The sequence below is a fragment of the Strigops habroptila genome, chromosome 9, assembly GCF_004027225.2.
Source record: "Strigops habroptila isolate Jane chromosome 9, bStrHab1.2.pri, whole genome shotgun sequence".
Lineage (NCBI taxonomy): Eukaryota > Metazoa > Chordata > Aves > Psittaciformes > Psittacidae > Strigops > Strigops habroptila.
The window spans coordinates 20065832-20090034 of NC_044285.2; the positions used below are offsets into that span (position 1 = coordinate 20065832).

A 24203-nucleotide genomic window follows, 5' to 3' on the forward strand; every position below is an offset into this window, starting at 1 on the left:
GTGAAGACGAGGGGTAATTGGAAAAGAATGACAAGATTAAGGTTTGATACAGAGAATAAGCAGAATATATACAACCTACTTCCCATAATACACCCTAAGATGCTTGAGGGCACAGAAGTAATGCTCCCCCACATCCCACTAGTGAAAAGGAGCTTAAAGCTTGCTGAAGCCATCAGTGTTTCACCATATGTCCAGAAAACTGGCAGAGATGGATAGAACCTGGCATGACACGGAGTGATCCGAGGTGAGAGCCAGCAGCCAGCATTAGCCTTTCCTCCTGCAGTAGCTGGAAAGGTTTAAAGCCAGTTACCTCTCCCCATGTTAAGCTATCAGAGGAGATAAGGAGAGGGCTCCTCATGCACCTCGGTGTCAACCAGCACAAGCTGGAGGCGTGAGGACAGAGCACAGGTTTGGTTTGGGTGGCTGAGTTCGCAGAGTCTCGGGCTAGCACGAAATGTCAGCTCAGCAGCTGGGAATAAAGCCTTATTTATTCAGAGGACAGAGTACAAGCACTACAGGCACTTTCCCAGGCTCAGCTTTGATCTTGAGGGACCATTCTGCTCACCAAAACCTTTGGGTCCGTGACAAGCTTCCAAGGGAAGGTATCAAACATTGGCAGCGGTCAGAACAGTGACTTGAGCACAACTGCAAGGGGTAAATCAGTAAAGAGCCCCACAAAGCTCCTGAAGCAGCTCCTGAAGCAAGAGATGCTCCACATGCAGAATAAACTACATTTTGCACAGCCAGAGAGCTCAGCAGGAGCTTTGGTATCAAGCTTCCTTTCCATTCCTCCTAGGAAAACAAAGTTACCCTATGCTGAGAAGCCCTCCTCTGTATGAACAGCATGAACCTGAGAAATCAATATATCCTCACAAGTCATTAAAAGACCTTTGTAGAAGTCAGGCAATAGTAGCAGGAAGGAAAAAACAGTGTTGAGAGAAGCAGGTCATTCTCCGGGGAGAGTCCTGCTTCTCCCTCTGCCTGTTTGCATCAGGGGAATTTGCTGATGTTTGACAAACAGCCTCTGCATTACCACAGGCAGGAATTCATCTGCTTGCTTGCAGAAGAAGGTGGGAGAAGCCCCCAGTGCAAAGCCTGAGCGAGAAGGCAGAGGTGCTGGGAAGGGCTGGCCACCTCCACAAGCCACCGCCAGCACCAGGGAGCCTTCCCCCTGCAGACACCTCCATCGCAGCCCCCAAGGGCTCCCCCTGCCCGAGAGGCTGCAGGCCTGGCTTCAGAAGCAATTATATCTGGACCTATTTTAGGATTACTCCCTCACCACCTGGAATATCTTATTAGAGGGAAGCTCAGATGTCCAGAGCAATTTTGGTTTCCAATCCCACATTCAAAAGGCAGAGTTAACCCTGAGTTGCCAAGCAGACAAGAAAAGGGGAGGACAAACACTTTCCTCCTTTGCCCAGCCCATTCTTTTGAGGACAAAACCCTTACAAACAAGCAGCCTCAGCCCCTCTCTAATGTTCCCATCTCACATGTCTGCCCCTCCCAGAGATGAGGGAACTAATCAAACCCCAGTGCTCAACAGAAAGTATTAAAGCAAACAGAACAACAGCTCAACATCTCCTTCTCCAGTTCTGCCTGCACAAGCTGCAGTTAGTGTGCAAACAGGGAGCTTGATGAGGAACTGGAAATACTCCTTTTCCAGGTCATTCCCTTCTCCCGCACCCCAGTTTGATCCAGCTGTTTGAGAGGGGCTCAGCTAAAGCCCACTGAGGTTTCCCCAGACTACCAAGTTGTGTTCAAATGGGAAACTGAACTGCAGAGAACCCACTAAAGCTTTAACATGCATGGTCTAGTGTGAGGCATCCCTGCCCAGGGCAGGGGGGTTGAACTAGATGATCTTAAGGTCCTTTCCAACCCAAACCATTCTGCGATTCTATGTAAAAGAAACGGGGAAAAAACCTTCTGGTGTGAAACTCAGCATCATTCTGCACCTCCTTACTGCAGACCTGCAGTTTTGACAGAGCTTTTAGGCTAGAAAGCTGCTGAAATACCCACCTAGAGCCAAGGCTAAACGGTGCAATGCAAAAGAAAGCCCCTCCCCTGCCCCATGGGTTAACTGAAAGCAGCGAGTCGATGAAAAGGTAGAGGGGCAGCAATTTCAGGATTATCAGAGAATCCCCCGAAATTCCTTTTGTGGGTTGAGTTAAGCCTTAGGAAGTGAAACAGATGCTATTAGAAAGAAAACTGTTGTACTACAAACCACTGATAAGATCAGGACTACAGCCCTGACCTGCAAGTTCTCAAGCATGGAGAACCAAGTTATAATTACTGCGTGCACAAGCCCTGCTGGAACTGGAATAAACCCTTCTCAGTCTGACTAATAACAGCTCAATTCAATAGCTGCAAGCTTCAAAGCCTGCTTTGGAAAACATTGGAGTGATTGCAGGAATTGCAGGGAGGATGGGGAAGGAAAGAAAAAGCCTGGATTGAAGTTAACAGATTAATTGCCTTTATTTATTAAGGCCTAGGGAGCGCAGCACCAACATAGTTCTTTGCTTCCTTATCCTTAAGGAAAAGTTGGGCTCTTTGTGAATGACTCCTATTCACAAATAGTCAGAGGAATTAACTAAAACCTAAGCGACAAGAAGATTTGTTCAGTGCTGTAATGGCTGTGGGAAGAGAAATTCTCACTGCCACAGGAGAGTCCCAGATTTACCTTGAAGTGAGGAAACACGGTGTAAGAGGACAACACATTCGAGCACCTTCCACCTCCTGTCTCCGGCATCAGCTGGAATGTCTCTAAATTGGCACCAAGAGAAGCTGAAACTATTCCTAAACTTAGCACCTGAAAAAAGGATCCTAAAATAAGCCTTATCTTCCCCAGGATATAAATGAGCTTCTCACTCTGCTCCTTTGCATCCGGATTTAGCACAGTCAGTGCAATACAACACAGCCCTGATGAAGCCTGTGGAATTGCCTCCTGAGACGAAGAGCTGGGGGAATTCTCTGATGTCTAATACAGGTGGTTTGTAGGCTGCTGCCTCCAGTCATCATCACAAGCAGTTTTCTTGGTTCTCCTCTTGGTGTATTAAACAAAAGGGTGACTGTTGCTCCAGTCACTGATGCTGAAAGTTGTGAACATCAAGTGAGGTGCAGGCTGTCTTGGGGATAAAGACTTCACCAAACCTAAGCCATGAACTGCAAGAGAAGTTCATGTCCTTACAGAAAACAGCTTTCAGTAAGAGAGAAACCAACTCTCTGACATGAAGAATTCTCCCACATCATCGCAAAAATACTGAGTGACCCACATAAGGAATTAAAAATGCTTATGGATTGGGCCCTGGACACCTGAAATAACTCCGAGGCAAAAACGCACTGTGTGAAATGCAACTTCTTTATGCCTGGGACCTTCACCCCCACTGGATTAATGAGTATCTCCTGAGCAATACCTCAATACACACACCACTTGAGGCACATACTTAAAGGTTCTGGAATCTCAGCCACTCATTCCTAGACCCTAGAGCAAAAGCAAAGTAATTATTTTAAGCTGACTTATCTTAATAAACCCCATGACCTTTGTCAAAGTTTAGGGCAGGATTTTCAGGAGTAACTGGTGATTTCTGAGAATCTAACATGAAACATCCCCCAAAAGCAGACCACAAACCCTTCTCAAAGTCACACAGCTGCTTTACAGGGACTTACCTTGCTGTGTTTAAGAAGGCATTAAGTATCAGCTGATGCCTGAAAACCTTGGCTTCGTTTTCACATTCCACCCAGGAATGCACATCCTAATGGGTGTGCTGTAGTAAACAGCCTGGCAAACTTGCTCCTGGTAGTGCTGCACCCCAGCCTGGAGTGGAAAAGGAGCAAGGCAGAGGTCCTGCCTTCCCTGCACTGCTCTCCCTGGTAACCAGAGCCACCCCCAAGCAATGTGAGAAGCCACAGGCCGAGGACCCACACTTTCCAGCTGCTAAAAGCACCATTTTCACCCACAGAATTAAGCCCTCAGTTTCCTTCAAAGACAGGCAAAGCCACGACACCCTTTTCCCAGGATTTGGGATGGATTTGCAGGGGATTCGAGCGAGCTGAGCACACACCCCCCAGCTCTTCTTTTGGGTCTACAACTCCCCGACAAGCAACTGCCCTCACTCCCTTGTTGTTTTGTGCTGACAAGATTCCCACCGCCCCTGTGCCATAAGCTGAGCCAGCTCTTTTGTCTGCTGCCTTGTTTTACAATTATTTACTTGGCTGTCCAGGACTGACCAGAATGGGGCTTCATCTTGCTGGCAGATTCCACCTTTCTGCCATCTTCATGCCACATACCTTCCAGGCAGTGTTAAATACACTTTCAACATACATTTTTTTTCTCCAAGGGCATCACTTTCAGAAGCACAATCTACACTTGAAAGAAGAAATAGAAGTGACTTTTCCCCTCCTCCTTCTACAAGCAAGAGCCATTATGCATACCACAAATACTCCCAGAGCAGAGCTAGCTGGAAGCAGTGTATCCCAACTGGTTATTAGCCTCCGTCTCAAGAAGAGCTAAAAGAGAGAAGACGAGGAAGCATTTAGAAAACACAGGCACTTCTGCATTTGATCCTGGCTTTTTCTGCCTAGCGCAACCATTTTAGACAAAGGCAGAAGAAAACCCCAGTATCTTTAAAGTATGCCTTTGAAATGAAGCATGTCAAGCTGTCATGCCAGCTAACAGCTCTTGTCTGCCCACCACATTCATTCCTACACCTCCAGCAAGCCTCACCAGCTCAGAACTGGTACACTGCAGTTAAATTTTTACTCTCTGCTATGCAGGCACCACTGGTGAATGCAAACAAGTTCATCTGCAATATTTACCCTGCCCAAGGTGAATATTCTGCACCAGCATCACTAATATTGGCCACTTCACTATGGCCTTTTGAGCACCTTAATGATCAATTCACCAGTACCACTATGAATATAAGCTGTGCCTTACTGGGGCTGTACTGGAAACCCAGTACTCCACCTCCAAATGCCACTTTTCCTTTCAGTTTGGCTTCCTAGGGAAGCTCTGTGCACTTTGGCTTCCAGAATAAGTTGGTCTGACACTGGACTAAGGTCCAGCCTTCTACCAAAACACTTGATTACTGCTGCAATGAGCCATAGTAACTGGATCAGTGTTAGTGCACAATATGCCAGCTGGAAACTAGTGCTTTTATCCTCATAGTTTTTGCTATATCACATCAGGTAAGACCAGATCTAGCTTGCTTATGGTCACCTTCCAAGAACAGAGCAAATGACTTAGGAATAAAGCCTAGCAATTCAGTTAGATTCCCAGGACTCTCACAGGATAAGCAAATATTGGGAAGAAACACAAAGACATCCTGTTAGCACCAGCTGAGCTAGAAATAAAACCAGCCAAAGAAGATGCTAAGCTTATTTGGGGTTATTTTGAACGTGATCCCCCTAACACCAGAGCCCTGCCTATAATTCTCCACCCAGAGACCTTGAAGAGGAAGTTCCTCCAACCCAGTAAATACAGAAGCAACCTCTCCAGCGAGCATCCCCTGACATACCCACCTCATGTTCCTACATCAGCCTGAGCAACTTCTTTCAACCCAACCCTTCTTGAGAAGCACACTCAGGGAAAACACAGCTGGAGCTGGTTGCCTGCTGCATCCCATGCACCAGGGCTGCTTCACCAGCACGCTTTACAGCACCAAGAGGACAAATGCCATTCACCTGACCACTTAGAGGAGTTCCTGCCATATGCACCAGTGTAGAAGCCCCAAAGTGGAACTGGTTTGCAGAGGAGGAGCCTCAAGGAATGGGAGAACTACTAAAGTTTGCTGAGCTTTAGCAGTTCCTCCTCAAACTGCTGCCTGTGACAGCGTGAAATGAATGATCTCATGCATGCAACCAAGGGGAGAACCTGGCCAGAGAGCCCACAGCAAGCTTTCAAACACCCATGTTCACCAGCCAGCACAAAGCAGCTCCCACTTTACTCCACAGGGTTTGCAGGAGGTAAGGAAAACCAGCTCTGGTTTTGTCCACAGTTTCTTAGCTCAAAGAACTCTATCTGAAACAAACCCCTCTTCACGCCCAGGTGAACGTCTGTAGAAAAGGACAGTTCAGTCCTATTTTATCTTTGTTTAAACCATGCAGTCCTTTTAGCTCAATTTCAATACACATAAATGCTGTGTAAGTCTCTGACAGCCTGCTCAAGTTAGCTCTGGAACAAAACAGCACCCAAGAGCTACATTAACTGAAATACCCACTGAGAAAAGAATACCTGATCCTCTGGCATTTATCTACAAGGAGTAGTAATTCTTCATTCAGACACAGAATTAACCTCCTGCCAAAACCAAGCAGTAGCAAGTTGGCACCTCCCTTCCCACACATGAAATAGAGAGCGGCTCTGCTTCCCCACAGGATCAGGACATATGCTCTTCCCTGCCTGCCCACACCATGAGCCAGAAATCCAGCCAGCATCACAGCATCCCACAGGTCTTACACAAAGGGGTTATAGACGTGAAATAACTCGAGGCATTAGCAGGCAAGTGTCTGCGCCCAAAACAAATATAGCACCAGCCTGTTCCCCTCTGAATGGCAGAGCAGCAGGGAGATAGAAGATATATGAGCCAAAGATCAAACCTCTACCTACTCACAAAGGTTCTGAGAGAGTGGGGGATCTGTACCTGTGAAGCAAATCAAGCTCTTGCAGTACCTCTTTGCAACAGAACAAACCTGGAGGAACACACCAGGGCAGCATCACTCTGCACGTGCCCTGCTCTCCCACTCTTTCCAAAGCTCTTGTAACAGGGCACTGGGCTAAAGAAACCCTTGGTCTGGCTGAATCTGGGTGTTCTTAGAAGGAAACAACATGAACACTGACCTGTTTGAGCTGCTCATCCAAGCGCCAGTTCTGGCGTCCAGACGGGGAACCGGCATACGGCTGCTTAGTAGTGTCTTTACCCTGTTCTTCTTTGTCCTGCTGTCCCCGCTGGAGCCCCGATGCTGGAAGAGGATTCGAGGTAGAGGCCACTCTTTGGTTGTGATGGGCAACTTTGGGAGCATGGAAATATTTCAGAGCCGAGCAGGTTTCTTTTCCAGTCACATCAGCGCCATCCTCAAGATCGCCGCCTTCTAAACCCCCTTCTTCTTCCTCTTCCTCCTCCTCTTCCTCTTCCTCCTCTTCATCCTCCTCCTCCTCCTCTTCTGGCTCGGAATTCATGCTGCTCTGATCAAAAGCCCGCGTAGCGCCGGCTGCAGGCGGGCCTCTGGCCAAGGGCCCAACAGTGGAGCCACCTGAAGCCCTGCCAGATGTGGCTGCTAGGACAGCCTGCTGCACGGCCAGCTGCTGAGTGTAGAGCAGCTGGGCTTCCCTCATCTGCCTCTGCTGTCTCTCCCTGGAATCCATCTGCAGAGGCGTTTGCTGCTTCTGCTGCTGCTTCTGCAGCTGCTCGACCACAGCTTCCAGCTTCATCCCGCAGTTTGCATGGCTGGGAAAAGAGGGGGGTGGTTTTGACTTTATCTCGCAGGGTTCAAGCTCCGACCTTGGGAGATTGGCAGAATCTGAAAGATAGACAAATATTTGTCTGTATGAATATAAAATGCTTTCATCTTTTCCCCAGGAAGAGGATAAATAGAGTGCAAAGCCAATACTCTTTCCTGTGCAGGAGACCGTGAAACAATCAGCTTCATGTTTAACAGCCTCAGGCTCAAACTTGCATTCAATTTTCAGACTGTTTAATTGTATTTGCAAGCTGAACGCATTTGCTATAACCTCAGTTTCATACACCCCAAAGACAGCATCTGAAATGTCTTTGTCCAAGGTCCCAGCACTTTTTCCTTCCACGCTTCCTAAATAATGACTTTTGAAATGTTAGGTTAAACACTGAGGGTTTGGTGCTTCTGAAAATGCTGCCTTAAAAGGAGATAGCTGGGTGATGAGCTTGACCCTATTTCTACTCGAAAATGGGCAGGGATTTACTGCCCACCAATTATAGCTACATGATTTTACGCTTTCATCACGCTAGTAAGTTCTTTACACTTCAGACATCTTTCTTATTAAAAGACTCTCCAAAACACAACTATATTTAGCCATCATTTTTCCCAAGGAGATCAAGATGAGAGTGCAGCAAACACCACTGTAGCCCGAATCAGACTGCTGAGCACCAAGCAGCTCCGGCCTCTGCTTCGTGGAGCTGCCAGCACATCCCAAGCTCCAGCCGTGGCCTCTCTTGGCTTTTCCCAGCTGCAGGATCTCTCCCCGCTCTCCATCTGGACCTGCAGCAAGCCGGTGCTGAGCCTCCTTTTGGGCAAAGAGCACCACCACAGTCTGCAGACAGAGACACCGCTCTGAGCCAGCCTAAATCCTAGCAGGACGACTACGCCTTTAATCCCAGAGCGTTAAAACCAGCGGGTGTATTTTGGACCCTGTGTCACAAACTGGACCTGCTGACAAAGACCGGCCTTCTCAGGGTTGTTTTTACGCAAAGAAAGATGCTTAAACGGACCCCACTTGCTCCACTTCAAGGTTCATTGATACCAAAATACAGTCAGCTTAGAGAAACAAAGGAAAGGCCAACTCCAAACAAGCGCCAGGCTCCTGGCCACCTCCCACCACCCTGTTTACAACCAGCCCTGTTCAAACCACGTACTTCAAAAAGAGACTCTTTGGCTAACACTCCTTTCCAAACCAGCCCCACTTCTGCTCTACGACAACAAATAACCTACCAGACACCACTTGGAAAAGTGAAAGGCAACTTCCAGCACCCCTAGTGCAACTCCAAGTCGTCTTCTAAGGCGGTCAGATGGAGTCTCTCACACAAAGTGCCCACCAGCTCCGATGCCCAACTCATTTCTCCTCCACAAACTCTTCCCCGTGCTAAATACCAGCCCATCACTGAGGTGAAAAGCCCGGCTGGTGCGTTTGCATCTTTATCTAGCAGCAGCAGCACAGCTTTAGCGTGCAAATGAAACAATATAAAGTGGATTAGTGGTTTGAATGTCAGGAGCAATAACGCATTACCTGGCAGCTGAAAAGACTCTTAGACTCCTTCGGAAGGCACAATACACCATCTGGCCTAGCTCCACACACACACTCCTCCAGTAAAGCAACAATGAGGCAGTTCAGGTGTTGCAACACCACCATAAACCAAGGGAGCGAAGCTCCAGCCCACACCTCGCTGCATATTGTTGCACCTGAGGCAGGGTGAGGCATCACCTGGGGGATACTGAGCAGTTACTACACGCCTCAGGTACAGGCAACGATAATAAACGTGCTGATAGTGGGTTTCCCTGCGGAGCAAACACACCTCAGGTGCAGCACCACCCTGGTATGCAGCACCCGTGGCATTCCCAGAGCGCAGGTACAACTGATGACAGGATCGATGCGTGGCTGCACAGGGGCTTCACCGGAGCCCAGCCTCCCCAAAAGGTGAATTCTGGCTGCAGCAAACACACACTCAGCAAGCATTGGTGGCATTGGGAAGAGGCAGCCAGCTCGAGGAGGAATTTTAAGATGCAGCACTCACAGCAAGTGATTCCATCATGATATCAGGACCGAGTTTGGGATAATGACTGCAACTAGACCAGTAACGTTAACCCCCTCCAGGTTTCAACACCCATTTTGCCCCTCGGCAGGGATATCCCTTACTTTCCGTGTCTCTCCCTCAAGCAAAGCAGGGAAAAGAACCACTTTAACCTTCAGGTCCCCCCGCACCACCCTTTGTGCGGGTTTTAACCCTCGGGAGAGCGTTTTAATCAGAAAGCCCCTGGCTCGGAACGTGTGACCAGCCCCGCTCGCAGGGTGCTGGGCAGAGCGCCTGGAGAACAGACCCTTCCCCGCGGAAACCATCTGAAAGAGTTAAAGCGTGAAGGGAGCGGCGCTGGTAAACACCCCCCCCCCCCCTCCGTCCCGGTAACACCGGAGGCCTCCCCTGCCCCACAGCCACCGCTCAATACCCATTCCCTCTTCCAGCGGGACCTACCCGGGGAAGCGCGGCTGTACCCAGCGGCCAGCCCCGCTTCCCCGGCCCCAAACCGCCGGTAAGCTCCAGCTCCGCCCCGGTACCGGGCTCCGGTACCGTCCCCCCCCCCCCCCACCTCAGTCCGCCGGTCCGACCGCCCCCCCCCGGCGGCGCCGTTACCTGCCGCAGGCCCCGGGAGCGCTCCGCCCGCAGCGCTGCCGCGTCCCGCCCGCACCCCCCGCGCCGCCCCGCCTCAGCGCAGCCGGAAACGGGGCGGCGGAGGCGGCGCCGGGCGAGCGGAAGCGCCCACCCCGCTTCCGGGTACGGCCGCAGCCAGCACCCGGCAAAGCGGGTGAAGGGAAAGGGAGGCGAAAAGAGGGCGGAGCTACGGTGTAGCCGCGAGCCAATTAAATTGAGAAGCGTGAGGCAGCTTCCGGGTCCGGAGGGATAAAAGCGCGGCGCGGGGGCGGGCGTGGCAGTTGCGGCGAAGGCGCCGGCGGGGAGGTGAGCGCCGGGTCGGCCCTGGTCGCTGCTGCTGGAGCCGGCCGGGGAGGGCTCCATCGCCTTGTGTTGGGGCTGGGCTTTGTTCCCTGTGAAGGTTTATGTGGTGGGGGGTCTCCGCTGCTGGTCCCCCCAGGGAGGGAGTGGGAAGGGTCCTGCATGTCCTCTGAGGAGCTGCATGTGTGTGGTTGAATGGGTGTTTGCTTCATTGGTGTCTGCATTCAAGCCCTGTGGGGCAGGCTTTGGGATGCCTCAGTTGCCCATCTCACCCAAAAGTCCTTGTTGCTGCTGTTGGGGCTCCCCAGTGTAATGAATCCTTTCAGGCTTATAATGCATGGGGGTAAGTGTGAGGGCGCTGCGGGGTTCCTGCTGTGTTCCCTGTGAGGAGGGGCTCTGACACCTCCCTGTCCCTGCTCACCGCAGGCCCGGGCAGCATGGCGGAAGAGGAGATCGCTGCCCTCGTGGTGGACAATGGCTCCGGCATGTGCAAGGCAGGCTTTGCAGGGGACGATGCTCCCCGCGCCGTGTTCCCCTCCATCGTGGGGCGTCCCCGGCATCAGGGGGTCATGGTGGGCATGGGGCAGAAGGACAGCTATGTAGGGGATGAGGCCCAGAGCAAGAGGGGCATCCTCACCCTGAAGTACCCCATCGAGCATGGCATCGTCACCAACTGGGATGACATGGAGAAGATCTGGCACCACACCTTCTACAACGAGCTGCGTGTTGCCCCAGAGGAACACCCTGTCCTGCTCACCGAGGCCCCCCTGAACCCCAAGGCCAACCGGGAGAAGATGACCCAGATCATGTTTGAGACCTTCAACACCCCAGCTATGTATGTAGCCATCCAGGCTGTGCTGTCTCTCTACGCCTCTGGCCGCACCACTGGCATCGTCATGGATTCTGGGGACGGTGTCACCCACACTGTGCCTATCTACGAAGGTTATGCACTGCCCCACGCCATCCTGCGTCTGGACTTGGCTGGCCGTGACCTCACTGACTACCTCATGAAGATCCTCACGGAGAGGGGCTACAGCTTCACCACCACAGCCGAGAGGGAGATCGTGCGGGACATCAAGGAGAAGCTCTGCTACGTTGCTCTGGACTTTGAGCAGGAGATGGCCACGGCTGCCTCCTCCTCCTCCCTGGAGAAGAGCTATGAGCTGCCTGACGGGCAGGTAATCACCATTGGGAATGAGCGTTTCCGATGCCCTGAGGCCATATTCCAGCCCTCCTTCCTGGGGATGGAGTCCTGTGGCATCCACGAGACCACCTTCAACTCCATCATGAAGTGCGACGTGGACATCCGCAAGGACCTGTATGCCAACACCGTGCTGTCGGGGGGTACCACCATGTACCCTGGCATTGCTGACAGGATGCAGAAGGAGATCATAGCCCTGGCTCCCAGCACCATGAAGATCAAGATCATCGCCCCACCAGAGCGCAAGTACTCGGTGTGGATCGGGGGCTCCATCCTGGCCTCGCTCTCCACCTTCCAGCAAATGTGGATCAGCAAACAGGAATATGACGAGTCCGGCCCCTCCATCGTCCACCGCAAGTGCTTCTAGAGGAATGTCCTGGGCCAGAATTGTTCCTTATCTTTAGTTTAACTCATTTCTTGAGGTTTCAAGTAGTGATGGAACCCCCTGTTAGGCTGTAGCTCTCCCATGGCTGCTCCTCCTCTTCCTCATGGCTTGGGAGCAGGCAGAGGGTGGTTCACTTTTCTGGTGTAACACTGGTAGGATGACACTGCAGTTCCACTTGTCACCTTTAGCTTGCTCACAACTGACTCCTATGTAGGGAAACAAATAAACTTCTTAGGCTTTAAAACCCACAGGAGGCTCTGTTGTTTTCTTTCAGGGTGGGCTCCTCCTTGCTGTAAAGAATTACTGGGACAGGGTTTCAGCCTCAAGCAGGCAGCTAAAAAGGCACTTAAAACCCAAAAGTTTGGGGCACAAATCCTGTTGTGGCACCTCTTCCTTGTGCCACTTTAAGAACTATTAGGGAGGAAAGCTCCCCTGGTATGTGGCTCTTGCTTTACTTTGTACTTTCATGGTAACTGGGCCTTTTTTAGAACACAAACAGTTGTTCTTGTCAAAAAGCTGCCTCCCTGGCATGGGGTTTGGTGGCTGGAGCAGCCCTGGAGCCTCCTTTTTTGGGAGGGGGTGACAAGATGCAGCAGGAGACAGCGCTGAGGCTCAGGGGGAGGGTCCTGCCCGCGCTGGGGACTACAGGAGCCCCTTTTCCCTGCGGGAAGGGGATGTGGAGCGCTCCATTGGCGCTGGTAAGGGGAGAGCGGACTCGGTTTCCCAGCGCGCCCCGCGCAGCCATTCCGCGCCGCTCCGCCCCGGCTGCGGGCAGCGCCGCTCGGGGCCGCGGCCGGAGGGTGAGCACCGCGAGGGCGCTGGCACCGCTCGGACCCTCCGCACCGGGAAACGGGGCTTTCAGGCGGCGAGGGGCGTGTGTCTGCCCCGAGACCCGCGCCTTGCGCTCGGCTTCCTCCTTGAGGCTGGCGGGGGGCCTTCCCTCTAGCGCCGGTTATCCCGTAAGGCTGGGGTGGGAACCTGGGAGCGTGGCTGCGTGTTGTGCAGGCCTCCCGCTAGCGTTCTGTGCGGTTCCCAGCAAGGGGGGGCTGTCTGTAAGGGGGCTGCCTATAAGGGGGGGCTGCCTATAAGGTGTTTGGTTACCGCACAGTCTCGCTTTGGTTTGTTTTCCTCCCTTTGCAGCGCTTGGCGCATCGTAGGCTGGCTTGGCTGTGCTCCGTGCGGAGGCTGAGATGGCCCTGCCCGAGTGGCACATCGCCGTCAAGCTGGCGGATCAGCCCCTGGCTCCCAAATCCATCCTGCACTTGCCAGAGACGGAACTGGGGGAGTGCCCGTTCGGGGGGTGCAGCATCTCCTACCTCAAGCAGCTCATCACCGGCAAGCTGCAGGAGTCTGTCCCGGACCCCGAGCTCATCGGTAGGTGCCTGCATGGGCCGTGTCCTGCTGCCACTTGGGGCCACCCTCTTCCTCTCCTCACTGCGGCCAGGGCACAAATGTCCTTCTGCTTTGTGCTGTTGGGCAGGTGGGAAGACTTGGCACACCCAGGTAGCACAGTGTGGGGGGGTCACAGAGCCTTAGAGCCTTGTGATTTGGATAGTGTTTGCTTGGCATCACAGTGCTCCTGCAGTGTTGGTGCCCTTGTTAAGACGTCTTTTGACTTACTAACAGTGATGTGTCCTTGTGAGATCTGTGGGAGAGATGGGCTCTTCTCAAGGAGGAGGCAGGGTCACGTTCTGTGGCTCCCAGCTCCATGATTTCCCTGTGTTATGGAGTCCCTGTGCTGCTGACCAGATGAAGTGGCTACACGTGGAGCACTAACCCCCAGGCAGTCCTCATTTAAAGACCCCAGGCCCTTTCTGAGCGTGCTGGAGATGTTTAACCTTAGTTGTTCATCTTTAGACATTTCTCTTCAGGTGTTTCTCTCTCCTAGATCTGATCTACTGTGGCCGTAAGCTGAGGGATGACCAGACACTGGATTTTTATGGCATCCAGTCTGGCTCCACCGTTCACGTCCTGCGCAAGTCCTGGCCTGAGCCTGATCAGAAACCAGGTGAGGAGGAGGAGACTGGGGGGTACCACTTACATCTCCTTGGCTCTATGTTCAGTGTGGGCCCCTTGTGACCCTGGAACAGCTTCTCTTGTCAGTTTTGGGAGGCTGATGTGTGTGTGCACGAGGAATTGATCAACATGTTTGGGGGGGGAACTCTCCACGTCTAACAGCAGCAAAGGGGTGTTATGTTTTCTTGCTGATGGGAGACTTAAGGAATGAGCTATGCAAGATGGGGAGTGAATATCCCTTAATGACTGTGGTCAGTTTTAGGGTGTTACCAGAGAACCAGGAGCAAAGCGACTGGTTACTCAGCTTGAGGGATGAGCAGGCGTGTGTGTATGTGTTCCTAGTCTGTGTGTGTGGAATAAGATGGGTTAGGTTGGAGTTGTCACTTGAATACAGCTCCTTTTGTATGTGTAGCAGGATATATCTATGTATTTTTGTATGTCTGGAGTGCAGTTACTTGTTATGCTGTGGTAACTGTACTGAGACAGTCATTAGTCTGTGCCCTTCCTCTCTGGGTGAGCTGAATCCAGGGGCATTAAGGAATCACCACTGCTACCGAAGCCCCAGTGGCACGTCGAAAACGCTGACAGAGGGAGAGCTGTGTTTTGTTCTGGTTTTCCTCCCTCAGAGCCTGTGGATAAGGTGGCAGCAGTCCGGGAGTTCCGGGTCCTTCACACTGCCCTGCACAGCAGTCCTGCCTACAGAGATGCAGTGAGTGGGGCTTCACACCGTGCTGCCTGGTGCCTTTTGTCTGTCCCCTCTCTGTGAAGAGAGACCCACAGTGGAGCCTCTGCTGGTCTGTTCTCATTTCTTCTCAGGTCTTCAAGATGCTGGGGAACAAGGAGTCGCTGGATCAGATCATTGTGGCTACTCCCGGCCTCAGTAGTGACCCTGTTGCTTTGGGTGAGTCCAGATGTGATCCAGAGGATCTGAGGAAAGCGAGATAAAGTCAATCTGTGTTTCATTCCTGCCAGGGGAAAGGGAGAGTTCCTTCTCCCTGCAGAAAGTGCCTTTTTGGTCCCTCTGTGGAGTATTAAGAGTGCCTGCTCCGGTGTCCGTTGTAGCTGTACTCCGTTGGTAGTGTTTGGGGATGGATGATGGCTTCAAAAGGAGCCCAGAGGAGAGCAGTGGGGATGGATGCTTCCTCCCTGCTGCAGTGTGTTCATTAAATCCACACTCTTCCGGCCTGGATATTACTTGGCCTTTTGGCACGTTGCTGTGAGGCAGGTGGACTATGGGATGCAGTCACAGCCTGGCTGGAGTGAGCCGGGTGCCAGGTTTGATCCTGCCCTTAAGGTGGAGCTTGTCAGTGCTGGAGCACAGCCCGTGGGATCTGGGAAAGCCCCATCCCTTGGGTGTGTGGCTGTGATCCAGTCTCTCCAGAAAGACGTAAATGCTACAGAGAGAACAATAACAGAGTATTTACACTGTCTGCTAGTGACTCAGTTCCTGAAAAACAATGAATGCTTTTGGTGTTTCCCATGGCTCCTGTTTGACTGGCTCCTGCTTCTTGTATCCTGTCTCTTTCTCGTCATGTTTCCTGGTCCCTCCCAGGAGTCCTACAGGACAAGGATCTCTTTTCAGTGTTTGCAGACCCCAACATGCTGGACACGTAAGTTCACGTAAGCTGGTGCAGTGCCTGAGCAGTGCCTTTGTTGTGCCTGGTGTATAGGCTGCTGCTCTTTGGGTGGGAGAGAGTTCTGCTCCTGCCTGCCAGCCAGATACACCAGGCCAGAGAGTCAGGATAGGACACTTCTTCCTTAGCCGCAGGAAAGAGGGAGCTGATGCTTTGATATACATGTACCTCCACTGTTGGATTAAACCAAAGGATATTTAGTGGGATATGGGGCTGTCGTCATCTCCAGATCTCGGGTTCATAGAATCATAGAATGGTTTGGGTTTAAAGGACCTTAAGATCAACCAGTTCCAACCTCCTCTACAAGGGAGACTATTAAAGGTGTTTCCATGAGCTGGTGCTGGCGTTCCTTTGGCTCTGCATCAGTCCTGCTGACCTGCAAAGCTGGCCTTCAGCCCCTGCTCTGCCTTAAACAGCCTGGCTTTGGCAAAGGGGTTGGTCACCTTTGCCTCTGCTTCTCATCCAGCAGGATTGGGGCAGCAATCCTGCAACCTGAAACCGAGGGCCTGTGGTACAAACAGCTTCAAGAGCCAGGGATCACAGGATCCCAGACTTGTTTGTGTTGGAAGGGACATTAAAGCTCACCCAGTTCCAACCCCCTGCCACGGGCAGGGACACCTTCCACTAGAGCAGGTTGCTCCAAGCCCCTGTGTCCAACCTGGCCTTGAACACTGCCAGGGATGGGGCAGCCACAGCTTCTCTGGGCACCCTGTGCCAGCGCCTCAGCACCCTCACAGGGAACAACTTCTCCCTTATATCCAACCTGAACTTCCATCATTTCAGTTTGAGCCCATCACCCCTTGTCCTACCCAGGTTCCAACCTGGATCTGGTTGCTCACAGCAGAGAGTTGCTCCTATGAGAGCGTGGGGGAGATGTTGCCACAGGAGGTGGGATCAGGAAGGAGCACCAGCTGCTTCAGCTGTGTGGCACAGTGTGGGGAGGTGTGCTGTGCAGGCAGAGGCAGCACTGCTGGTGCAGTGGTGGGCATGGCTGTGCTGGAGGGTCTTGGCTGGTGTGGAGCTGCTGCTTTCTCCATTTCCCTGTGTCCACGATTCATTCTCCTCTCTTTCTCCAGGCTGATCCCAGCTCACCCTGCGCTGGTGAATGCTATTGTCCTTGTCCTGCACTCGGTGGCTGGCAGCACCCCGCTCCCAGCTCCGGACACGTCCTCCCGGGGCATGTCCTCTGGCTCCTACCGGGACATGCCAGGTATGTTCAGCCACACGCCTGAGTGCAGACCCTGCAGAAAGGATGTGCTGCAGGGTTTGCAGGCAAAGCTCTACTGACACACTTTGGCCCCAGGGCCTCTCCCAGCCAAGTGTGTGTGATGATTGTTGGTAGGAGAGTCCTGTGTGTGGCTTTTTGTGCAGATGGTGGGCACTGACCTGCTGTACATGAACTTGGTGGTGCTGAGGTCTCTGTCCTTAGCAGGGTGTTAGCTGGGGCTTGGCTGTGGCCAAGGGCTCCAGGGGGTTCTCATTTGGTGTCCAATTCCTGCCAGCACCCAGTTTTCTCCATCTGATTCTCCTTTCTGTTGCAGGTGGCTTTCTGTTTGAAGGTCTCTCTGATGATGAAGATGACTTCCACCAGGTAAGCAGCCAGATGGGGTGGAATGGCTGGTTTGGACTTGCCCTTAAAGCCTCCAAAGCTTTTCTCTCTGTTTCATGAACATCACAAGCTGCTCTAGGGGTATCATGGAGACAAGCATTGACTGTGGATGCTGTTCGTGGTAGGATTTTCTTGTGTGCTGAGGTAGGGTCCCAACAGAACAATGCAGAAGCACAACTTGGAACAGCACTTGTCCTCAGCTTGATGGCCAGATTGATGCAGGGCTGTGCATGAGTGTGACTGAGAAGGGTGGGAGTGTTGGTCTCTGCTCTCCTTCTGCAATGTAAGGAGCTTTCCTTTCCAAAGGGCGAAGTATTGTATAAGAGAAATTGCATATTTAGGCCATAAAAGTGCCTGTTAACAGCTAATTGTTTTGTTACAGGCTAAGAACGCTTTGGTTTTAAGCTGGTGGATGATATGTTGAAAGGTTTGTGGGAAAAAGCACATCCCCTTCTGCCATAGATAGCTTTTAAAAGCTTTGCACTTGTGCCTTTCAGGTATTGTAGGAAACAAAGCCCTGGGAAGGAGCACACCAGCCAGATGTCCCGGGGACATGGACACCAACGTCTGAGGTGGTTTTGTTTCCTTTTCCTCCATACAGAGCACCAGATCCACACCATCCAGCAGCACCTCTGGCTCCCGCCCGGCTTCCCTCGGCTACACTGGGGCTGCTGGGCCGCGGCCCATCACCCAGAGCGAGCTGGCCACCGCGCTGGCACTGGCGAGCACCCCAGAGAGCAGCTCCCACACACCCACCCCTGGCACCCAGGTACGGTGGCAGCGCTGGGAGGGCCTCCCGGGCCACAGAACCAGTGCAAGCCCTGCTCAGGTCTGGGCTGAGTTCTTCCATATGGGCTCCAGTAAGCACGGTGGTGGGGTGCAGCAGGCATTGCCCTGCAGCCCTGCTTCCTGTGCCAAGTGTTCTCCTGCTCCATGTACAACTTATTTCCTCCTAGGGTCATTCCTCTGGGACATCCCCGATGTCATCCAGTGTCCAGTCAGGAACACCCATCACCAATGACCTCTTCAGCCAGGCCTTACAGCATGCCCTGCAAGCCTCGGGGCAGCCCAGCCTGCAGGTCGGTGTCACAGGCTCTTCCTTCCAGAACCCATGAAAGAAAGGCCTGTATTGCCTTGAGTGTTGCAGGGTGGAGGTGGTTCTTCCAGCTGCCTCCTGAGGCAGAGCAGAAAGGGGCATCACCAGAGAAGTGCTTCTTGCAGGAGGCCTGATAGACCAATGCTCAAGTACTGGGTGGAAGTGGTGGATTTGGGGAGTTTTCAGCAAGACTTTGAGCTTTCAAGATCTGGTTGCACACATAGCATTGCACATGTGAGCTAGAGAGAGGTGGGAGAGTACAGTGTGGAAGGGTGGGCTGTAGGGAAGACTGGTTTCTTCCTACTTGGACACTTGCACCTACCCTTAGCTTCTTTTGTTCCCTGTCTGTAGAGTCAGTGGCAACCACAGCTTCAGCAGCTGCGAGACATGGGCATCCACGATGATGAGCTAAGCCTTCGAGCCCTGCAGGCCACTGGAGGGGACATTCAGGCTGCCCTGGAGCTCATCTTTGCTGGTGGAGCTCCCTAGCTTTTCGGGCAGGAGAAGCTGCACTGGTGAGTTGTGCTGAGGCAGCTCTGACATTTCTTGGTCTGGGACTTGGCCCTGAAACTCTTGTCTGCACTGGGGTTCCTCTCTGCAGCATGGAGCAGTTGGGGTGGCTGCTCCTTTCCTTGCAGGTGGGCAGTGTGCTTCTGGTTGGGTGAGGGCAGCTCCTCCACATACCTCTCTTCAGCCTCCTCCTCCTGGCCACCAGAGACAAGACCTCAGGACTTGGTCCAGTGTGGAGAAAGAGGTGGCTCTGTGTGTTGGAGAGATGTTCTGCAGTCTTATTCTTCTGCCTGTTGTTTCATTCCTGCCCACCTGACATGCCTCAGTCCATCTTGTCTTGCTGTTGTGGTCCCTCTGTGTTGAACTGTATTAAATGGACTGTATTCACTTGCCTGTTGTTTGGGTTGTGATCTGTCCTGGGTTGTGTTCTCATGGCACGGAGGGAACTGGAGAGCGATGTTTTGCCTGTTGTAGGACTCCTCTATCAGCAGAGGGCACTTCTCTAACAGAGCAAAACTCTATCTGTCAGGAGAGCAGTGCTCGGGGTGTAGCTGACCTGCACAGCCTCCTGCAAGGACTTAAGCCAACACAAAAGAACTGTTTGAGCTCCAGATATCCCCCCAAGAAGGTGCTGCAGAGAAGCATCATGTCTCTTGGAGCGTTGTGTTGGGTGAAGCTGGTGAGTCCCGCAAGCTCAGAACAAGGTGCAGGAGGTCATGCCTGCCACAAGGTGACGGTAAAGACTAAATGAGAAGCACAAGGGTTGAGGCAGTGAGGGTGAGATGCTGCTAAATGAGCTGGGAGCGGTGCTTTGTGCCTGCCACAGGTCAGTCTGGCTACAAACAACGTGTCTTCTCATCCTGGGGGCTGTGCTGGGGGTCCCGAGGACCTGAGCTGCAGAGACAATTCCAGTCAATGGGAAGTGCGAGGAGCCAGGGCTGGGCCAGGCTTCACTCTGATTGTACCCTTGAGATTAACAAGGCATGGAAAAGGGAGCTGGTTTGCCTGGAATGTCAGCGTGCATTACCAGGGAAGCTAAGAGTGGAAAATGCTCTCCTACCTTCAGGCTGCCTCTGCTCCCCTCTAATTCCTCTCCAAGCGCTCGCCGATAGGATCTCAGCTCTCACCCAGCAAATGCTGGGTTGTTCTCTCCAGGGTGTAGCTCATTGACTGATAGACTTTAATCCTGTCTAGAGGATTAAGTCTCTGCAGAAGGGGAGGGACTGCTTTAATTTTTCCTTGTGTAGGAGATAGAATGTGATGGACATAACCAGTTTTCCTGACTTGTTAGAACTGGGGAAAGCCAGGCCGGAGGATGGCTCTGATTTTCACAGGTGAAAACTGATTCATTAGCCCCCCTTCCTTGGTGCCTTCACTCCTTGCTTTGCTGGGGGAGCGCACAGCATCTGCACAGCACCCTCCTTCCCTTCACTACAGGGACAAGCCCTGCTGTCAGCCCTCAATCCTCCCCGGATTAGCTGTATCACAGATGCTGCTGCCCTGCTCAGGGCCAGCAGGACTTGCTTTGGGACCAGGGGGACCGGTTTGCTTTGCTGTTCGTGTCAATCCTCAGCTTGGGGTTATTGGTGTCCCAAAATGGTATTTCTTTTCTGTCCTGACCTCGTTTTTAGGGTTTGATCACTTTGTTGACCCACATTTAGCATTCTTCCCTCATAATGGCTATTTCTTCTTTTCCCCGTGTCCCAGATAACTGAGAATTGCCTGGCTATTTTGAATAGAAAGAACTTTTTCCTGATGTCTTTTGCAAATTGTGATACTTGGCTTGGAGCACCGCGTGAGCCACCTTCTCTGTCTGAACTGGCTATAGCAGAGCAGAACTTGGCACTGATGCTGTTCACGATGCGGCTGCTGCGTGTGCGCTTCGCTTCCCTCATCTCGCCTGCCTTTGGCTGCCTAGAATAGACATGCTCAGCAACCAGGCAGATTTAGAGATGCAGGGATGGGAAGAGAGGCTCTGCCTGGCACTTGCAGGGCTGGTGCTGGAGGAAAAGGAGGAGGAGGAGGGGAAACTTTGCTGCAGGAGCTCTTGTAGGAGGGTGGAAGCTCAGGGATCCTCAGCTCTGGCTCTGCAGCAGCCAGGCGAGCGCTGCCTTCCCGCAGGGAAGTTGCGATGTGCTGACTCCTGCCTGTTCCTTGTGCTCCATCACTGGTGCTGCTGCCCTGACGCCTTCCCCTCCTCCTCCTGCACCAGCTTCGGTTGGTCCTTCCCTGTTAGGGTTAGAAGTGCATCCATTCTAATTGGGACTTATCTGCATCCTGCCCCTGCCGTGCTCTGTTCAGTAGCCAAGCATCACTGACGCTGCTGCAGGAGCAGACTGGGAGGTGCTTGGCTGAGCTCTGAGGTCAGGGCACAGTTCCCCAATCTAAACACTTGCAGTAGGGACTTTCTGGGTCTGACATAAAAGAAGTTTTTGGTTCAGTTTCTTCTTTGCCTGCAGTGAGCTGACGGGAAGCAGCGACTGGGTGTGGACAGGAGTAGTGGCAGCAGTTGTTTGTACTCCTGTAACCTTGTTGTTTGTAACCAGATGTGCTCTGCTTTTCTACTTTGGCCACCTCTGACGGCTTTTTCACTATCTCTAAGACAGTCCTGAGCTCACTGTCTCCAGGAGCAGCAAAGCAGTGTTGTGTGTGTTTGATGGGGTAGATTTCCAGCCAAAGGATGAAATGGAGACAGAGCAGAATGTCCCAGGCTTCACATCCCTGATGGCTTTTGCAGTCCTGGAGCCTGTGTGACTGCCCACCTCCATCTTCTGCTTTCACAACCGTGTGTGAAGTGAACACGAAAGGCAAATCCTATCCCAGGAGCAGAAGCTGATGTTTGAGGTATTGATTGTAGACAATCTGGTTGGTGTGGGTGTGCTTGGGTGGTTTGTTGGGTCAGATCACAAACTGCCAAGGTTTCAAGCTCTTCAGCCTTGATTTCTGACTCCAAATGACCGGTGGTGGAAGGATTTCCCCTCATCCTCCCATATGTCTTCAGGATTTAGGAATAAATGTTTCTTCCTTGCTCCCCCAGCCAAACAGAGGCTCTGAGTGTCTCCTGCTTGAAGGACCCTGGCACAGGAACCAATTCCTGAGTTGGAAAAGGCAGCAGAGCAACTGAAGCCAGTGTTGGTGTTTTGCCCAGCTCAGTGTGCAGGAGCCAGAGGCCCATCCATCCCAGTGCCATCATGGACATTGATTCACAAGACTGGTGAAGGTGCCTTTCTCCACTGCTCAGCGTCTCCCTCAGGATTTCTAGGGTACATCCATGTGAACAGCAGCAGGGAATTTGTCTGGCAGAGCCCTTGCCCATCAGCTTGATTTCCTCGCAAAGGACTCGGTGGTTTCCTGGCTGCTTTCAGCTTTGTCCTAGTGGGGAATGCCAAAGTGTCAGAAACACCTAATCCTGTCCAGTTTTTCTTCTGAAGTTGGCTTTGTGCTAGTCCCACCAGCTAAATGGTCTCACCAAGGGGGAGGCAAAGGGAAGAGGGGGCAGCAGGACCCCTCTTTTATTGTTTCCTTTGCAGTAACGAAGTCTTGGTCTTCCTCTTTCTCAGGCGGACTTTGGAGGAAGGAGGAAGGTTTTACTGATGCTGGGACAACTGATGAGGAATAAGGTGAGAGCCCAAAGGACAGGGCAGCCTCCAGGGGGGATTTAGTCCTTTTCCTTGCAAGAACCGATGTTTTTCTTTAGAAGAGGGAAGCTCTGATTTTAGCCACAAAGCATCCTTTTAAGGAACTGTCCGTGTGATGCTAACTGAGCTCATCACAATAAAGCAGTGTGATTTTAAGGCAACTGACTATTGGTGAAAGCAGAAGTGTACTAAAAATGTCACGCTACGAAAATATGTCTATTTCCTGCTATTTTCTTCTATATTTGTAATATTCTGATATTTCTAAATCAGTGTTTCTAAATCAGCGCATGTAGTTCCAGTTCTGCCTTACAAGGATGCTTGCGTATAAGAGTACGATAAGCAAAAGGCAAGGTCAGAGGGAAGATGATAAACATCCCCTGCTCTACCCTTTGAAGCCAAGACAATAGCTGAGCCACTGGCTTTGAACATGAAGCTTCCTGACTCCAGTCCTCTTGAACTGAGCCTGGAAACACCAAACAACACAAAACAATTCCCCGCTCCAATGCTCTTAAGGTGGGAGCAGGGAGTTTGGGGAGCATTTCTGACCACACAGTCTCTTGAGCTGATTTCCAGGGTGCCAGCACGCAGAATGCTTGTCCCAAAACCACTTTGAGACTTTATTTCAGTGGTAGGGGGAAAAGATACCTTATGAGTGTGATCCACTTGGTCAGCAGGGTGCATCAGCTTAGCTGTTGAGTTTGAGGGGAAGCTGCAGAGCTGGGGGGTTTCACTCCAGGAGTGACAAAAGCATCAGATGGGTTATGTAGGATCAGGGCCTTTCTTCTTGCAATGGACAATAGCAGATGCTGCAGAAGAAACCTAAGAGGGTGAATAGAGAAAGATCCATCTGGAAGAGATTTTCCAGCTTCCAGTTGGCTGAGATTTAGGGGCTTTTAGAGCTAGCTATGGGGTGTTAATAGTCCACAGACCTCACACAACCTTCTCTTTAAACCCAGAGAGACTTGTAGTGTCCCTGCACCCTGCAGCAAGAAGTCCTGTGGCTTGGCCACAGCTTCAAAGTCCATGACCCACAAGAGTGTTCAGCAGCCAGAAGGAGGAGATGTGCAGTCGCGGGCCTGTGGCACAGGTAACTTGTGGGATGGCTCACACCAAAGGGGGGTGATGGTCCTGTAAAGCTCTGAGGTTTCATTTTTGGGTGCCTGGGACTGAAGCAGCAGCAGGTGACAAGGACAGTTGGAAGAAACCTGTCACTCTTGCTAAAGCAGAAAGTGTTGCTGATAACAGCGTTGCTCTGTGTCCCTCTGGAATCCTGCAGGGCAGACTCCACCCTGTTTACCTGTGTGTAAGTGCTTTGGGTATGGCCCCATTCCAGAGGAGGGATGAAATGTCTCCACAGGATTCCTTTCTGAGCTGTAACTTCCTGGCATTAAATGCTTTGACCCCAAAGGATCCTCAGTTACATGTAATTCAGTCATCCCATGGATCCTGCCAGCTGGTGTCTGGTCAAGCGAGTTCACGTCCATTTGTTCTTTCTCCACCTTTATATTCTTCTCTTCATCCCCTCCCACTAGTCTGTGACCTACTTGCTTGTGGCTTTCCCAATTGAGTTGCATGGAAGTGCTCTGGACGCTGAATAACCAGGAAGCAGGTAACAGGCATGAAGCCTGCACAAGGAAGGGCAGATAGGAGGCAGGAAGAAAGGGCAGCTCCTTCCTACCCAGGCCAGCGTCCTTTATAAGAGATTTGA

The 24203-nt window shown here is 52.0% G+C and overlaps 3 protein-coding genes across 14 annotated transcripts in view; 2 read left to right on the forward strand and 1 right to left on the reverse strand.

Annotated features, from left to right (window-relative positions):
* The window catches only part of ARID3B (AT-rich interaction domain 3B), a 33482-nt gene extending 23348 nt beyond the window's left edge, over nucleotides 1-10134 (reverse strand). For 4 of the 6 annotated variants that reach the window (XM_030496652.1, XM_030496651.1, XM_030496650.1 and 1 more), the window contains exon 1: nucleotides 6830-7947. In XM_030496652.1, coding sequence (XP_030352512.1) covers nucleotides 6830-7420 — 591 coding nt within the window. In that variant the 5' untranslated portion in view covers nucleotides 7421-7947. Of the gene's footprint in view, nucleotides 1-6829; nucleotides 7948-8673; nucleotides 9330-10088 lie in introns of those variants that run through there. The other 2 variants (XM_030496648.1, XM_030496649.1) reach the window with 2 other exon arrangements.
* A 72-nt stretch (nucleotides 10135-10206) lies between these two features.
* LOC115612443 (actin, cytoplasmic type 5) lies at nucleotides 10207-12240 on the forward strand. 2 transcript variants are annotated; one of them, XM_030496660.1, is made up of 2 exons: nucleotides 10207-10412; nucleotides 10833-12240. In XM_030496660.1, the coding sequence occupies exon 2, from the start codon at nucleotides 10844-10846 to the stop codon at nucleotides 11972-11974; it is 1131 nt and encodes a 376-aa protein (XP_030352520.1). In that variant the 5' UTR covers nucleotides 10207-10412; nucleotides 10833-10843; the 3' UTR covers nucleotides 11975-12240. The 2 variants fall into 2 exon arrangements, with proteins under 2 accessions (XP_030352520.1, XP_030352521.1); XM_030496661.1 differs by having other exon boundaries at nucleotides 10222-10329.
* A 479-nt stretch (nucleotides 12241-12719) lies between these two features.
* On the forward strand, nucleotides 12720-23513 carry UBL7 (ubiquitin like 7). 6 transcript variants are annotated; one of them, XR_003993021.1, is made up of 14 exons: nucleotides 12720-12792; nucleotides 13133-13366; nucleotides 13881-14000; nucleotides 14635-14717; nucleotides 14825-14909; nucleotides 15561-15618; nucleotides 16719-16852; nucleotides 17184-17233; nucleotides 17853-18020; nucleotides 18208-18330; nucleotides 18699-18862; nucleotides 21895-22120; nucleotides 22418-22477; nucleotides 23452-23513. XR_003993021.1 is itself a non-coding variant. In XM_030496659.1 (12 exons), exons 2-11 carry the CDS (start codon nucleotides 13183-13185, stop codon nucleotides 18834-18836), a joined length of 1143 nt encoding a protein of 380 aa, XP_030352519.1. In that variant the 5' UTR covers nucleotides 12720-12792; nucleotides 13133-13182; the 3' UTR covers nucleotides 18837-18862; nucleotides 21464-21556. The 6 variants fall into 6 exon arrangements, 5 of the variants coding, with proteins under 5 accessions (XP_030352519.1, XP_030352517.1, XP_030352518.1 ...); XM_030496659.1 differs by lacking the exons at nucleotides 21895-22120; nucleotides 22418-22477; nucleotides 23452-23513 and adding an exon at nucleotides 21464-21556; XM_030496657.1 differs by lacking the exons at nucleotides 21895-22120; nucleotides 22418-22477; nucleotides 23452-23513 and adding an exon at nucleotides 18986-19248.
* Nucleotides 23514-24203: the final 690 nt, after the last annotated feature.